The sequence below is a fragment of the Narcine bancroftii genome, chromosome 2 (genome assembly GCF_036971445.1).
Source record: "Narcine bancroftii isolate sNarBan1 chromosome 2, sNarBan1.hap1, whole genome shotgun sequence".
In the NCBI taxonomy this organism is placed as follows: Eukaryota; Metazoa; Chordata; class Chondrichthyes; order Torpediniformes; family Narcinidae; genus Narcine; species Narcine bancroftii.
In genome coordinates this window covers 55746125-55762129 of record NC_091470.1, presented here as the reverse complement: position 1 = coordinate 55762129, position 16005 = coordinate 55746125, and the positions used below count along the sequence as shown (strand labels likewise).

Below are 16005 nucleotides of genomic sequence, written 5' to 3'. Positions count from 1 at the left end.
CCCGCCTCCTCACCGCGTCACTCGAAGGCGACGGCCAGGACCACAAAAGACAGGCCTTGCCATGAGTGTTTGTCCTCGCCTCAGCTCATTAATGATCGCCGAGCCGCAAAGTGGGTAGCTCTGCAAAGCTGCCACCCACCACCATTCACCGTCGGCATGCTGGAGCTTGGTGTCAGAGGTGCCGGGCCCGCCGATGCCCGGAAGTGGAGATGACGCCAACATCTACCCATGGTTCTCAGAGGGGGCAAATTTGAAGGGGCCTCTCGAGTGATCCGATGGTTTCAATCATGGAGGGCAGTTTGTTTTGTTTCTTCCATCCTTTTTGTTGGTGAAAAAAGTGGGCTGGGGTGCCCCCCCCCCGCCGCAGAGTGTGGGCCGCCGGGCGCCGGCTTTCCAATGATGTCAGAGGCGAGGTTTGAACGCGGCGCCCTGTGGTCGGAGTCCGAGACCCTGGCGCTGATCGCGGTCTGGAGTGAGGAGAATGTGCAGACGGCTCTGGACGAGCAGCTGAGGAACAGCCACGTTTTTAAGTTCATCTCGTCGCAGTTGCTGGACCAGGGTTACATCCGCACCCCGGAGCAGTGCCGCATCCGCATCAAGGGACTGAAGAGAAAATACACGCTGGCCAAGGACAGCATCAGGCAGGGCTGCAGCGCCAGTGGGAGGAAGATCTGCCGCTTCTTCGAGCAACTTGATGCTGTGCTCGGTTCCCGAGCTGCCAATGAACGGCCTGTAGTCATGGACGCGATCGCGACCCCCAGTGAGTCGCGAGACGTGAAGGAGGAGCACAGCAGCCCGCACTCCGATATCAGCCAAAGAGTTGAATGCCGCAATGGCCATTGTTCCTCGGAGGAGCCCGATCACTCGATGGGGGAGACCATCAACCGGCCATTTGAGCCTCAACCCTCTACCAGTGCTTTCTGTCGTAAGAATTTAAGTTATTGTCGCTTTCAGAGTGAGCTTAATGTCAATTCCAAATGGGGAATACTGTCTTTTCTCGAAGTAAGGAATTAGTGAAATGCTTTAATCCTTTTAGATGTTCAATGAGTTATCAGAAAATTTTGCGTGGGAAGGGGAACAATTGTGTTTCAACTGTCACGGAAGTTGCAATAAACTCAACGTGTAAACAATCAGCTCAATCATTTCGTTTTTAATTGCACAGGCTTCAGTTCTTTGGTTCACAACTACGCGGCAACTTTGAATTTCTCAACTTTTAGATTTCTAAATATGAACTCTCAAAAGAAAAAATTGAAAATCCAACTTGACGATCATCCGTGATACTAAATAATACTTTTGACCGTGTTCTTGTCTTTGCAAGTATTTTAAACGATTGTTTTCATTCTTTATCGTATGCCCGTTGTAAACCGAGCTGAAAACATGATTGTAGTGTTCTAAATTCCGATGAACTTGGGAACTTAAGCACTAAATGGGGTTCAGTTGAAGCAATTACTTGTACTGAGTCTGTAGATGGGACGATGAAAGGCTTGAGCGTTACTCGAAAACTACTGGATCACTGCTGTTCAAGTTTAAATTTTGAAACGGGGACCTTGTACAGAAGAATATTAGTGGTCACTTTAAGTAAATAAATTCCAATTTAGTATGCTTAATTTTTGCATATTATTCACATGGGTATGAAGAAAAAATATGCACTTTTATGTTTTCTTCTTTCTCTCGATAGGGGCGGCGAGCCGTTGTGTCTTCCACAATGCTGTCAGAATTTATTGACTGTGAACGAATGATGTTTATAAACTGGAGTGTTGTGTAACCTTGGAGGAGAAATTTGAGGAGCTAATGTGCCTTAGTTTTGCTATTGGTTGGGAGGTGTTTTCGAAAATGCTTGTAGGATCGTTCCAGAGCACTTTTGGATACGCTGGAGGGCAGCAATATTTTTGGAACGCTATTTTGACTTGGATTGTGTTGGATTCGTTTAATTTTAACTCGTAATAAAATGTCTTGTTGATGATGAAAATGTTTTGACCAGTGAGGTGGTGGTTTTGTGACCGTGTTTTTGAGGTGGAGATTCAAGTTTCGAATTAGAATTTATTGTCATGAACAAATCACGAAATTTGTGATTTGAGGCAGCGTCACAGTGCAAACATTTATATAAACCATATTTCAAAATAAATTTAAAGAAATAGAGCAAAAAAAGACGAAGTGTCTTGGGTTCATTATTCATTCAGAAATTGGAATGTCTTTGTGCTGCTGAGTGCTTGTCTTCAGGCTCCCGAAGGACAGAGGCTACTTTCTTGACATTGCCTATTGTAGATATCCTCGATGGAGTGAAGTCTGGTCCCCATTATGTCGCAGGCCAAGTGGAGTTTTTTTTTCCTGTCCCGAGCATTAGCACCTCTGTACCAGAGAGTAATATGGCACACCTGGAGAGTCTCCAAGAATCTTTGGTGACATACCAAAGCTCCTCCAACTCCTCGCAAAGTATAGTCACTGGTGAGCCTTATTCGTGATTGCATCAACATGGAGACTCGAGGAATTTAAAGTTCTTGACCCTCTCCATTGCTGACCCCTTGATGAAGACTAGTTCGTGTTCTACTATCTCCTTAGTTTTCCTCACGTTGAGTGCAAGGTTGCTGTTGTGACACAACTCACTGATCTATCTTCCTCCTGTACACTTCCTCAATGCCATCTGTGATTCTGCTGCCAATCCTGATGTCATCAGCAAATTTGCAAATAGCATTTGAATTGTATTTAGCCACACAGTCACAGAGTGAGTTGAGCTGTGTGCTAAGCATGCGTCCTTGAGGTGTGCTTATGTTGATTTTCAGTGAGCAGGAGACAAAAGTCAGCCCATGATGTAAGAAAACAAACAGCAGAACCAATTAAGCATACAACAGCTTCTTTATTTCACCTTGGTAACACTAGCGGGACTAAGGGGGAGATAAGAGAATTAATTTAGTAACTTGTTCTCTACACTGAACCCCAACTCAAAGCCATGGAGTGTTCATCGAACTTTTATACACATTTTGGGCAGGGGTCTGCATGAGATCCTTTGAAGTTTCACACCTGACAATTTTGTATTTACAATAACATGTTATCCTGTGATGTCTAGAAGTGTCTGAGAAATATTAGTATTTTGTACCCAAGGTTTATAGACATTGTTGTGAAGTTGGGGACTATCTCACTCTGGCACAGATGTTAAGAAGGCAGTTATGTTCTCACAATTGCACAAGCTGCTACTGTATTTTCTTACATAATCCATTAACCCTTTTTAAAGTATATTCGTAAAACTTATTCTTTCATATTCCTTCCTTTTATCATTTTATGATAATTAATGAGTATTACAATATGGTTTATTTTCCCTTTATGTTGTTGTCATGGCTATCCCTTGAGGTCGAGGATTATGGACTTCATTCCGTTGACCTATTTATGGGCTCTAAAGTGGCTTCTGAGTCCAATCTTGGCTTTGAAAGATCTTCCGCATTCAGGACAGGTAGTTCCAGATGGCAGATTGGACTTTGGTTGCTGCTGCCTCTCTTTTCATTTACTTCTCTTTTCTTCTAGTTCTGCACATCTGTTGGCTTCAAATGCTTGTTGTTTTTCCTTCATTTAGCACACTGACTTTAGTTCTTCTATCTTCCCAGCTGATATTTAAGACGTTACGAAGACAGCGTTGATGGAACTTTTCAAGTGCCTTCAGATGTTGTCCAGGTTTCCGATGCATACAGAAGCGTTGGGACCACCACACTAACATTCTGGTGTCCATTCAAATGCCCTACTATTTGGAGTCTGTTTGTATGCCCTACTATTAAAGAAAAAAGCAAAATGAAACTACACTATGATCTGTCATGATAATCCTTTGTAACAAGACATCTTTAAGACATGAATCAAATAAAAGAATCGCAAAAGCCACACTATCAGTAGCATGATAGATAGGACACATAATCGCTGGATAAATGTAGTCTACCATCCCTTAAATGGCCACCAAGATGGTCCCTGAGGTTGTAATTGTGGAATTTTCTGTACTTCATGTATCTGTTCTCTAATGTGTTCTGCTAAATGAATGATATTTTATGAAGCATCAAGGATGCACATACAGCATTCTTGTCCCACAACTGCATATGTTCCACCTTTTTCTGCTAGAAGTAAAACAAAATCTAAATGGTTTTGTAAGACCACAATTCATATGGCCACCACTTCATTGGTGAGATGCAAATTTGGGTCTGTGTGTTTTTCTCAATCCTTGTGGTTTGATTGGTAATCTTTTCTAGGGCACTGGCCATATTAATCAATTCTCGGGCTGCCTTAGCAGTATCATACTGAGGAAATGGAATCATAAAAAACTTTTGTCTCAGAAATGGTTCTTTTTATTCAACCAAAGGATGGTCAGTAATATCCTCAAAATGCCACATAGCTGGGATAAGATAGGTTATCATGGATATGCTTTTCATTCATCACAAAGATAGGTATTATTTAAGGTTGCATCCCCCATAAAATGGCCAAATTGACTACAGTACTTTCTTTAGTGCAATAGTCCGTTCCAGATCTACTTTAGTCTCCTCTACATGGACAAGTGCCTCCCTTGGTGAACTTGTTCAGCATTTAATATAGGGGCTGTATGGACAGGTTATATTTTGGCTTGTACCAATTAATAAACCGATGTATAGTGGGTTGACATATGTTTGCCAGTATAACCCTCAGAGTCCAGTTGGAGTGACAGCTCCATGCTATATGTTCTGTATCATTAAAGGGTATAGCTACCATAGGAATATCTTGATTACTATGGGTTGGTACATGACTACAGATCTGACAGTAAGATAAATTCATAGTTTCAACATACATTTGGGCTATGCCATTCCCGTTTAGCTATCTGATTTGAATTCTCATTCTCATTCATCAAATTAGTCATTATAAGAGTCCCAAAACAAAGCCAAAAATACCTTTAAATACACCCATTGTTCATTTTTGCCATTCAGGAGCCTGATCTAGGCTCTGGCTTGTCCTCTGATGCAACATGCTGACTTTTTCCAGGGCCAATCTTTTTACAGTAGGTGTGATGTATCTACCGAGGTTCCTCCTTAACCTTTACGGCCGTGGGTGTCTCCTGGCCGAATTCCGTCCGATACCTCTGTATTGTCCTCCTCTTTCTTCTGGGTAGGTCCCCAGAATTTAATCAACTTTTTTTTTTTCCCTTTTGTATGTAGCTCAAAACCTATCTGGAGCAGATTGAGACTTTAAAAATAAAGCTGGAAAATCAAAAAATGAATTTAAAATGTAATGAAGATACTCCAAGTCAAACAGCTTCACAGTATAATGATCAACTGAATGCCATAAAAATGAAGTTCTGATGTTGACTTTCAAACTTGAACTTGAAATACAAAACAATTTTTCTGCTGAGATTTGTCCTATGCTTGTATATGATTACAGGTCTTGTAACGTCAAGGCTGCATCAGCACCAGCAGGGGATCACTGCCAATAAGCCTTGATATCTTCTTAAGCTATTATTAAAATAATCAGTAGATGCTAAATTTATTTTTAAAAAATTATAATATTTAAGCCCAGAGGAAGTAAATGAATAGAGATGTAATAGTCGTATTTAAGCTCTCAATTAACCAAAGAGCTGCAACCAGCCTGTTTGCAGTCTTGTCTCCTTGTAAATTATTTAAGTTTACATTAATTTGGGAGCTAGAGATAGTTTTGAATTTGGGAATATTGAATGCATATTCTTCATTGCCAAAACATCTGCCATATTTACTTAAATTGTTCTGAGGATAAAATGTTCTAAATTGCACTGTTTTTGAAGGTTCTTTGCAAGAACACATAGTACCACTGATGTATAATCAAAAACCCTAACTAACCTATTAATAGCAAGTAGCAACAATTCTGAATTTGCCCTGTATCACTGATCGCTTTCTTCGTTCATGGAGAATGCTATACCTTTATCCAAGTTTGTACATTTATAATGTGGATATTAATAAGAATATAAATTTGCCTCAGCTTTTTTTCCAAGACATGAGGTAGATCAATAATAACAAAACAATACTTATAGCTACTCTAAGCAATTCTGTAAAATCTATATATACTCAAATGATAGTCATTCATGCCCTACCCGGAGGACACTTGATTGCTTTACCAGGATTATGTTGCTGACAGATAATACATTCCTGTGCCTTACTTTGTGCCTCTTTTCTCAAACTGGTGTGCCACTCCTACCATTCCCATACCCAAATGTGTTATTTCATGTATGTAATTAAGCAGTACAGTTTTTAAAAAATGCATTAGGTACATAAATTGTTCAGCAGGAGTGTTCGTAATTCAATTTCTGGATCCCTGGCACACCCTGCTGTTTCCAGACCTTAATCAAATTAGTAGGGGTGTTCCTCTGAAGTTGTATTACATCCCCTGTATCAGACAAGACTGTTCTGTTTATAACCAGTTTATCTCTTTCTGAAAAATGGTGAAGGGACCGTTTATAACAGCAGCTTTTGCAGTGGCATCTGTGTAAGTTATTCCCAGTGCATAAATATTAAATGATATTCCCTTTCCTATTTTGTAGGCTCTAATAAGGGCAAAAAATTCAGATTGCTGGGACAGACTGAATGGTGGAAGGCAGCTGCCTTTATTATCTCATCTGTATTTTGGACAATGGCATAACTTGAACAGTGTTGACCTGTATCATCAACAAAAGCTGACCCATCATCAAACCAAGTCAGAGCTCCATTAATGGGACTGTCTATTAAATCTTGTTGTGCCAGAAGTCAAAAGAAGATTATGCTGCAAACAATCATAATCTAGCTCTTCAAGTTCATCTGGAGGTGGTGTTATGAAGGCTGCCAAGATAACAGTAGTGAAGTTGTAGAAGATCAGATACGTGCTTACTGAAAGAGAAAGTTCATAGTGGCTCAAACATGCTCGAGTCATGTGGCCTGTTTGATTGAACTTCAGGAGAGCTGCCGCTGAATGCTGGATGTATACTTGTACTGACTGATGTAAGGTGGTATGGAAGGTAGTTGAGTTGGTTTATCCTACCTTATATGGTGATGCTGACCATACCTCCTCTGATACTTCAGTATTTTGCTGACGATGGTGTTGCAAGGTACCATGGACTTCTTGAGATGTTGGTCAATGCTCCCTGTGAGAATTCTTGTAAAGTTGCTCTTGTATCAATCAAAAATGGAAGAGAGACATCCTGCACCTTCATTGTAACTCTAGGTTCCTCACTCCTTCCTCATGTTACTCAGGGGAAGGTGGTGTGGACCTCTGGCCCCTCCTCAGATCATTGGCAGAAGGGATTATCTGTAGTAAAAGATGCCTGGCAGCGATTGTCCTCTCCAAAGGAGGAGCACTCCCAATGTTAATGTCCTTCTCCATCACACTTAAAGCAGACATTTCGGCGAGGTGGTGGACCATGAGAGTGGTGGTCGGGTATATTTATTAGGTATGCTCTGGGGTCCTGGGTGGGGTCTCCAGAATCGGTTTCACCCCTGAGGTGGGTCAGAATGCTGAACAAGAATCTGTGTTGGTTCGCTTGGATATAGCCAATCATCCCTGTCGTCATCTCCCATTGGCATTCCTAAAGGAAATTCATATTTCATTCAGGGTTTCAGTGGTGCCTCAGCTTCCTCTTTATTTCTCGGGCAGAAGGCATCACCACTCTTAGATTGTTCTCTTATCTGACAAGTTTCAATTAGTGTTATCTAATGATGGAGTTTTTTTCTGATAAGGATTGCATTAAATTAAGCCAAAGGCTGGACATCTTTAAATGCCTGAGCTCCAGCATAAGTCTGGATGCTGCAATGAGCACACCCAAAAGTCCTGTGCAGTTTCCTTGGGGAGGGGCTTACATTGCAGGCAATAGGTCACTTTAAACTATTAGCTAGTGCTGTGAGTGTGATAGTTATCTGATTAACTGGCTGTGGCCGGTGCTGAGTTCTTCATACAGCAGTGTGGGATTTTGCGGAGTTCGTATTGTCCCCCTCCATTTCGCACTTTCCTCAAGAATCAAAATTTAATGGCACAGGGAAAATAAGTCCTGAGGTTGTTGTGATATAGCTATCAAAGCTCACTGGATTTTTATTTCCTTCAGGAGCATGGTGGATTATTGACAAAATTTCTTGTCACTTTAATGTCCAATAGCTACGCTAGCCACTGCATGAATAAGCAGTTCAATCTGTGGAATTTATACCATAGGCAGTTGTGGAGGCCAAATCTTTTGGTGTATCTTTTGGTAAAGATTGATAGGTTCTTGATCAGCCAGGGTACCAAGGTTATGGTGAGACGGCCAGGCAGTGGGACTGAATGGGAAAATGGTGGAAGACTTGATGGGTCGAATAGCCTATTCTGTATTTATGGTCTTGTATGTGAGGCATTGTTCTCTAGGTGGGTCAGGTTAAAGTAGAGGATCAAGGCAGTTTGGATGGTAGGCAAACTGAAAGATGCACTTTGATGCATTCCAACAACAGCCACTCAAAGCACTTGATCATAAATGTCAGTGCCATTAGGCCATAGTCATTTAGTTTAGTTACTGTCACTTTCTTCAGCACCAAGATGGTGGTGGCTGCCTTGAAACTTGTGGGGACAAAGGACTGCTGCACTGAGATGTTGTAGATGTCCATTACAATCTCCAGCAGCTGGGCCACAAAGTCCTCTGCACCCAATTAGGATTGTTATTTGTGTGGGTTCACCCTGGGTAGGGTCTTCCTCACCTCAGCTGAGGCTATGCAGGATGCCTGTTCTTCAGGGGAATATGAGGCTTTCTTTGGTGTCACCTTATTTTTCTCCTCAATCCTGTTAGGGAGGCATCGTTATTGCTGACCAGAAAGGTTGATGCAGTCATTTTTTTTTAATACCCTGCCACATGAGCCTTGTGTTGCTCATGTTGCTTTCAGATGCTGTCTTTTGAATTTAGTGACATTTTTTAAAGTTTTCTGAACCATAATCAAGTTGAAATACTTTTTTTTTAGATTTGTAACTTAAGTACAGATATTCAATTGTAAAACTTTATTAATTACAAAAGCAAATTGAGCTTCATTAATAAAGGAAATGTTACATTTCTCACGGAATATCATCAGAGTGTAAATAGAGTAAAGTTTGTCAGTATTGATCCAGGAAGCTGTTTTTAAGAGCATTTTAAAGAAATGAATAGTGTTAATATCTTGTTAGATGAAAAAACTTAGCCACAAATGTTGGAGCAATTAAATTCAGGTGTAATCAAGAGCACAGAATAAGAGGAATGCAGACATCTTAGAATTAATAGGTTGAGCAAATCATACAGTTGTTGAATGAGACAAAGCCTAGAAATTGAAAATAAATGGGATGGCAGAATGTGAGAGGCACACATTGAAATTTCTCAGTCTAGAGGTTACATAGTCATCAATGAAAGTTTGAATAGCAGTCAGTCTGAGTCTTGGCACTGATGGTTGATATTCTGGATATTTGAATTGAAGGTGACCTACAGCAATGGATGAGCTTTAAGTGTTCACCAATTATTGTCGTCACCTGGAATTTTGTGTATTTCCTTCCATGAAAAATAATTATTTTCAGTTTTCCATGGTTATTTGCCCAGGTAGGCATGTTTCAAACATGTTGTGTATTTTTTTTTTCCCTTTAGCTCCCCGTGTCAGGCGTACACATTCATCTCTACCATTTACACCTCAGCCGAAGAAAGCAAAGAAGCACTCACTGGAGGACATCATGGATGGAATGATGGAGAAGTTTATCCGATACAGTGAAGCTGCAGATGAAAAATTTCTCCGTTACATGGAAGCGTCAGAGGAACGTTTTGCTCGTCTTGAGCAACTCCGTATGGAAATGGAGGAAAGAATGAGGCAAAGTGATAGAGAACATGAAGCTCGTGTTCTTTTTATGCTGGGACAGATGATGGGTCACAATATGGCTGACTTTCCTACCACATCTACAGCTACTGAAGGTGAAATCACAGAAAGGAAAATATTTTAGGTCACTGTTCAACTTTCTTTAAATCAAAGTTATACAGTTTGTAGGATATTTTTACTTGTTTGCTGTTAATTTTTCAATGTGACTCATTGCAGGTTCACAACAAAAATATTTTTTCATTGTCCAGAGGTTTACAAGTTGAATGGTTAAAAAAGTTTGTTTGGAAAAGTCATTGAGAACAATAGCTAAAATGTAAACTATTTTTTCAGGGGTCCAAGTTTAATGCAAAAAATTAATCCACTTTTCAACCATCGTGAAATCAGATGGAAATAATTGCGACAGACTGAGTTAATACGAGAGTTTCATTTTATGTTTTTGTGCAGGACTTAAAGAAGGTGCAGTTCCAAGCATTTCAACTGCTTGAGGTGATATACATCACAGTGGATATCAAAATGATCCAATGTGATCTTTTCAATCATATTGAAGGAAAATATTTTGCATCATCCACTGTCCAGTTTTTTTTTTTCTCTCTCCTCTTATTCTAAAACACTAATATAATTGATTTGCTGTAGCATTCCAGGTCTCTCATTCTGTTGGTTTTGAAGTAATAAGTACCTGGACATGTATGCACTTAACAATGCTTAAATAAATGGAAATTTTACAATTTTATTACAAGGGCAGTTGAGAGACATGGACAGAAAAGAGACCTGATACCATGTACTGTGAGTGATTGAGTGAATGTTTTCATGTGCATTCAAGTATTGTCTGATTTTGTAGGCATTTCAGAAAGGGCTACATGGCCTGAAGGAACTCTTTCCTCTTTTCTGTGCTGCAAAACATGTATATGAGTCTTGCTTTTCACTTTCATTACCTTAATGGAGAAGCTAATCTTCTGTTATCAACAGGGCAATAGATTTTAGTTTCTATTTTTTTTAAAAAAAAGTGATTTTTAAACATTGAAGTCATTTTTTAGGGAATGTAAGGAATTAGAACTGTAAGAAGTTGAGTAATTCTCATGTTGCAGTAGTCACAAATGATATGTATTTGATTTGTGATGCATGTATTTTGACAGTAACCTTTTATGAAATTAATTGATACCAACATTGCTATAAGCAAGAAGTTAATAACTCCCAGGGGCTTTTGGATAAAAAATTAAAATAATTTATCCTGGAAAAAAAACAAATACAATTGCTTGGAATGCAAATTTGATATGCATTTCTTCATTTTGCTTTAATTATTTACAGCTAAGCTGTTCTGTCCAAATTAAGTCACCCATAAATGAAATCCTAAGAGCCTTTAAATATGATTGGCTGAAGATGATCAGTGAAAATAGCTTATTTTATCCTTGTGTGGTTAATTTTTTTTGAACTTGCTATGACTGTAACTAGATTAAGATCCCAAACATGATTGAACTGAAAAATATATTAACTGATTTTTGGTGAAATGACAGTGTTTCTGCTTGCATTATCAATCCTTGGTCATCTCTTTGCAGACACAAATGTTAAAAATGTTTTGCAATTAGTCGGAACTAAAAATCACACATGTAAATGGAGGTTCTGTTGCATCACTCTAATTTCATGATATTTAGTTGGTATTCCTCTTTGTTCATTTTTTTTTTACTATCCAGAACCACTGAAGTCACAGAAAATGTAAAGTGAAGAATCATCTGTTCAATAGCATGGAGGATTAACCCTTTGCTGTTGGAAGTTTTTTTGTGAAAACTTGAAGCTATTGTTTCACTTAAAGGTTAAATATAAGAGCTTTGGAGTATAAATTCTAATTGTTCCAGTTTGGGGAAGAATGACCTTTTGCAGATTGGGTAAACAATGCATTTTCAGTTTAAACAAACAACTTGGATGACTTATCCATAAATTGTAAATAGATCTATTTCCAATGGGAAAAAAAATCAGTTCTGTTTCACCTTGAAGTATTTTTTTATAACTTTATATTGTAGAATTGACGGTTACTTAAGTAAAATAAAATATTAGTGTTAAACTTTGGTTTCATAGTGTTCCATATTTATGTGTTGAGATCATGCAAATGTCAAAGCAGAGGGAGAAATAATGGAAGAATTTCTTTGAGTTTACCTTAGAAGAGACAAAGTGATAAACAAGATATCTGCAGTTGCTGTGGTCTAGTGCAGTTAACAAAAATGCTGGAGAGCCTCGCCAGATCATGAACCATCCACGGAAAGCAAACTGAAGTCGACATTTTGGGTCAGTATATTTTTTTTCAAGGAAGGAGTCCAGAACTACACACAGCTGCGGCTTCTTCAGTACCCTGTCCAGTTCAAATTTAATGTCAGAGTACATACAATCCTGAGGTTTTTTTTTATGCTGTGTGCCTGGCAGAATTTCAGAAGAAAGAAATGTACACAACTGTGCAAATTGATATATGTGTGTGTTTCTTCTTTCTTTCTTTGGCTTGGCTTCGCGGACGAAGATTTATGGAGGGGTAATGTCCACGTCAGCTGCAGGCTCGTTTGTGGCTGACAAGTCCGATGCGGGACAGGCAGACACGGTTGCAGCAGTTGCAAGGGAAAATTGGTTGGTTGGGGTTGGGTGTTGGGTTTTTCCTCCTTTGTCTTTTGTCAGTGAGATGGGCTCTGGTCTTCTTCAAAGGAGGTTGCTGCCCGCCGAACTGTGAGGCGCCAAGATGCACAGTTTGAGGCGATGTGAGGTCAATGTGGCAGGCACCAAGAGATTTCTTTAGGCAGTCCTTGTACCTCTTCTTTGGTGCACCTCTGTCTCGGTGGCCAGTGGAGAGCTCGCCATATAACACGATCTTGGGAAGGCGATGGTCCTCCATTCTGGAGATGTGACCTACCCAGCGTAGTTTGATCTTCAGCAGCGTGGATTCGATGCTGTCGGCCTCTGCCATCTCGAGTACTTCGATGTTGGAGATGAAGTCGCTCCAATGAATGTTGAGGATGGAGCGGAGACAACGCTGATGGAAGCGTTCTAGGAGCTGTAGGTGATGCCGGTAGAGGACACATGATTCGGAGCCGAACAGGAGTGTGGGTATGACAACGGCTCTGTATACGCTAATCTTTGTGAGGTTTTTCAGTTGGTTGTTTTTCCAGACTTTTTTGTGTAGTCTTCCAAAGGCGCTATTTGCCTTGGCGAGTCTGTTTTTTTATATATATATATATATATATATAAATAATGCGCAAAGTACAAGTTCTTGAGTCTCTGAATTAGACTGTTGTTTTGGAGTTTGATAGTTGAAGGATAGCATCTATTCTTGACCCTGGAGGCAAGTGGCACATGGACCTGATGGCAGCAGCGAGAATATAGCGTGACCTGGGTGGTGTGGATCCTTGATCATTTCTGCTGCTCTCTGATGACAACAACGTTCCATGTTGATGTTCTTGATGGTGGGGAAAGTTTTGTCTGTGATGTACTAGGCTGTGTCCACTAACATTTGCAGGGTTTTTCGCTCAGGTATTAGTGCTCTCATACTAGGCTGTGATGCAGCTGGTCAGCACACTTTCAATTACATTATCTATGGAAGTTTGCCATGGTTTCCGATGTTGTACTGAACCTCCACAGATACCTGGGAAAGTAAAGTGCTGATGTGCTTTGTTCACTGTGGCAGTTGCAGCAGAACCTCCCTGCTCTTAAATTCTATCTCTCTGGCAATGAAGGCCAATAGCTTATTTGCATTCTTAATTAACTGTTGTACCTGCAACCAACCTTTTGTGACTCATGCACAAGCATTCACAAGTCCCTCTGCACAAGAATATACTTCAATCATTCACCATTTAAAATCCACTATTTTTCCTTCCAAAGTGGATAACCTTGCATTTATCAACATCATACTTCATCTTCCAGACTCTTGCCCACCCACTTAATCTATCTCTGCATCCTCTGCCCAATTTGCTTTTCCATTCAATTTTATGTCATCAGCAAATTTAGATATGCTACACTTGATCCCCTGTCCCAAATTGTTAATGTATATCGTCATGAAGAGATGCGGGTCCAGCATCAACCCTTCTAGAAATCCCACATTGGCAACATTCATCTGTTCTCTTTTATCCACTCCATTCATTATATCCTCAAATAACTCAATAAAATTTGTCAAACACGACCAGCCTTTTCTGCCTGATTGAAATCATTTGTATCCAGATGTTTTGTATTTCTTCAATTCCAAATGTTCAGTTCTCTAAATATCAATAAAATGTTTCTTTGTGACTTGAGTTTCTCTACTTCTCTCTGGATATTATTTTATTCTGGCTTGTTCAGTTTCACTGGAAAATGGAAAATATTTAACTGCTAAATGGCCTGATTCCAATTCTCCATAATTAAAATATTGAAGGATTTGCAGAAGATTGAACGGTTAACAAAACCTGCTTGTTTCCTGGCTGAGATAATTAGCCTTACAGTTGTTGAAAAAATACAGTTTGAATGATTGTACATTAGTGTCTCACCAAACTCGCTTGTTCCATCATATATTTAGATTTCCTTTATTTTTGTTTACTATTTTCCCACTGTTTTTGTTATTGTTCAGTTTGCTTAAATACAATTATTCAACTTCAATATATTTTTGCCTCAAAATACAAAATTAACAGATGTGCTTAAAAAAAAGCAATTTTAGTACATTTGTTAAAATTGTCAAACATGTATTCATGTTATGAATATAGAGACGTAATGTGTATGTAAATCATCCATGCGATTGAAAAGACAAGGTTTCAACTCCAACAACAAATCTGGCTTTTCTGATTACTGTATAAAGAGCAACTTTTTTAAAATCAATGATAGTCACAGACGCCATTGAAATCTTGGCAATTTGTTCCTGAGTATCTGTGTTGTCTTTTTTCTCAACAGTCCCTTCTGCTGAAGGTTCTCGCTTGCCTTTTTTCTCTCTCATGAGTTGTATCTTCACACAATAATTTGTTAGTGATCAGTCATTTCTTTGCAGGCCGAGTTGACTTGCTTGTGGAATTTCTATGCAACCAATTTCATATTTTACCATAAATATGTGATAATCGTTTAGGCATTTTCATCCCTTCAGTGTTTAATCTTCATCAATGCTCTGCCAATAACTTGTTTTGTATACTTGTTTCAAGAATTATATCTTGATGATGTATCCTTGAAGATCTAATAAATGATTGCTTCTTGTTCTTCAGGCAGGCCCCATGTAATGGTTTTGTTGATGCAAATATACAGTGTCCAAAAATCAGAAACAAATAAGAGTTTTTTTTTCCCAGTATCGGATTTACCATGGTGCAGCTAAATTAGGCCCCCACCATAAATGAAAAAAAGTTATATTTAACGTAGTTGTGGGGTCTGGCCTGGATGAAAACAGAATTTTTAATCTATTATTTCACATTCAACACTTAATTGAGTCTTAATGTCTTGTCAGTTGGACAACGGAAGGGTCGATGGGGAGCCATTGTGGGGCATCAGTGTAACGAGTGTAAACAAACTTTGCAATACAGAGCGAATAAAAAAATTACTTTGGTCAGTAGTGAGAGCAAGAGGATTCCATGCCAAACTGAAAACCTATCAAGTCAGAGATGTGGGAGGTTGGATTCTCAACAAAATTAATTCGCGTGGTGATAAAAAGAAAATCTTGTAATAAAAGGTGACGCACCTGCAAGAACAAGATTGTACCCACCCACTGCGAACAATGCAGTTATTTTGATGGTGAAATTGCTCGGAAACTAGGGAGAGAAAATGCGCAATGACCAGCTTAACATCTATTGTTCATGGTACTGGAAGAAGAGGATCACTCAATCCCCAGAAAAACCCCAACATTAGATTAACGTCAGGTCATGCCGAGTGATCCTCACTGAGTCATTCACACATTTCCATTAATAGGTCATCGGTACAAACTTGCGAAAGACATGATAAACTTCTGTAAGAGAACATCGGCTCAGCCAGGAACCATGACCGCCGAATTCAGAAAGAAGAGCAGTTTTATTTTTCCCTACAGCGGCATTGTTTTGTTTTTTGGTCACGCAATTATTGGCACTCACGTCCAAAGAGGTAAATCTGGCTGGGCATGTCATTTCAACCTGCCGAGGCTTCACGTCCAGACATTACACAGCGCAGCAAGAGCCCTGTCCACAGCTTGACCCCTCTTCGCATTCCTCACTGGGAGGAGGGTGTGGGGGAACTTCCCAGGCAATGACTTCACTTCCCGTTTCCGGCGGAA

At 39.6% G+C, this 16005-nt stretch overlaps 2 protein-coding genes across 3 annotated transcripts in view; one reads left to right on the top strand and one right to left on the bottom strand.

Moving 5' to 3' along the window:
* Window positions 1–207, bottom strand: part of nubpl (nucleotide binding protein-like) — a 58046-nt gene extending 57839 nt beyond the window's left edge. For both annotated transcript variants that reach the window (XM_069916725.1, XM_069916726.1), the window contains exon 1: window positions 14–207. The gene's annotated coding sequence lies outside the window, so the exon portion shown is untranslated. The remainder of the gene's footprint in view (window positions 1–13) is intronic.
* On the top strand, window positions 1–11841 carry LOC138753564 (zinc finger and SCAN domain-containing protein 20-like). Its single transcript, XM_069916721.1, has 2 exons — window positions 1–925; window positions 9563–11841. The coding sequence occupies exons 1-2, from the start codon at window positions 229–231 to the stop codon at window positions 9907–9909; spliced, it is 1044 nt and encodes a 347-aa protein (XP_069772822.1). The 5' UTR covers window positions 1–228; the 3' UTR covers window positions 9910–11841.
* Window positions 11842–16005: the final 4164 nt, after the last annotated feature.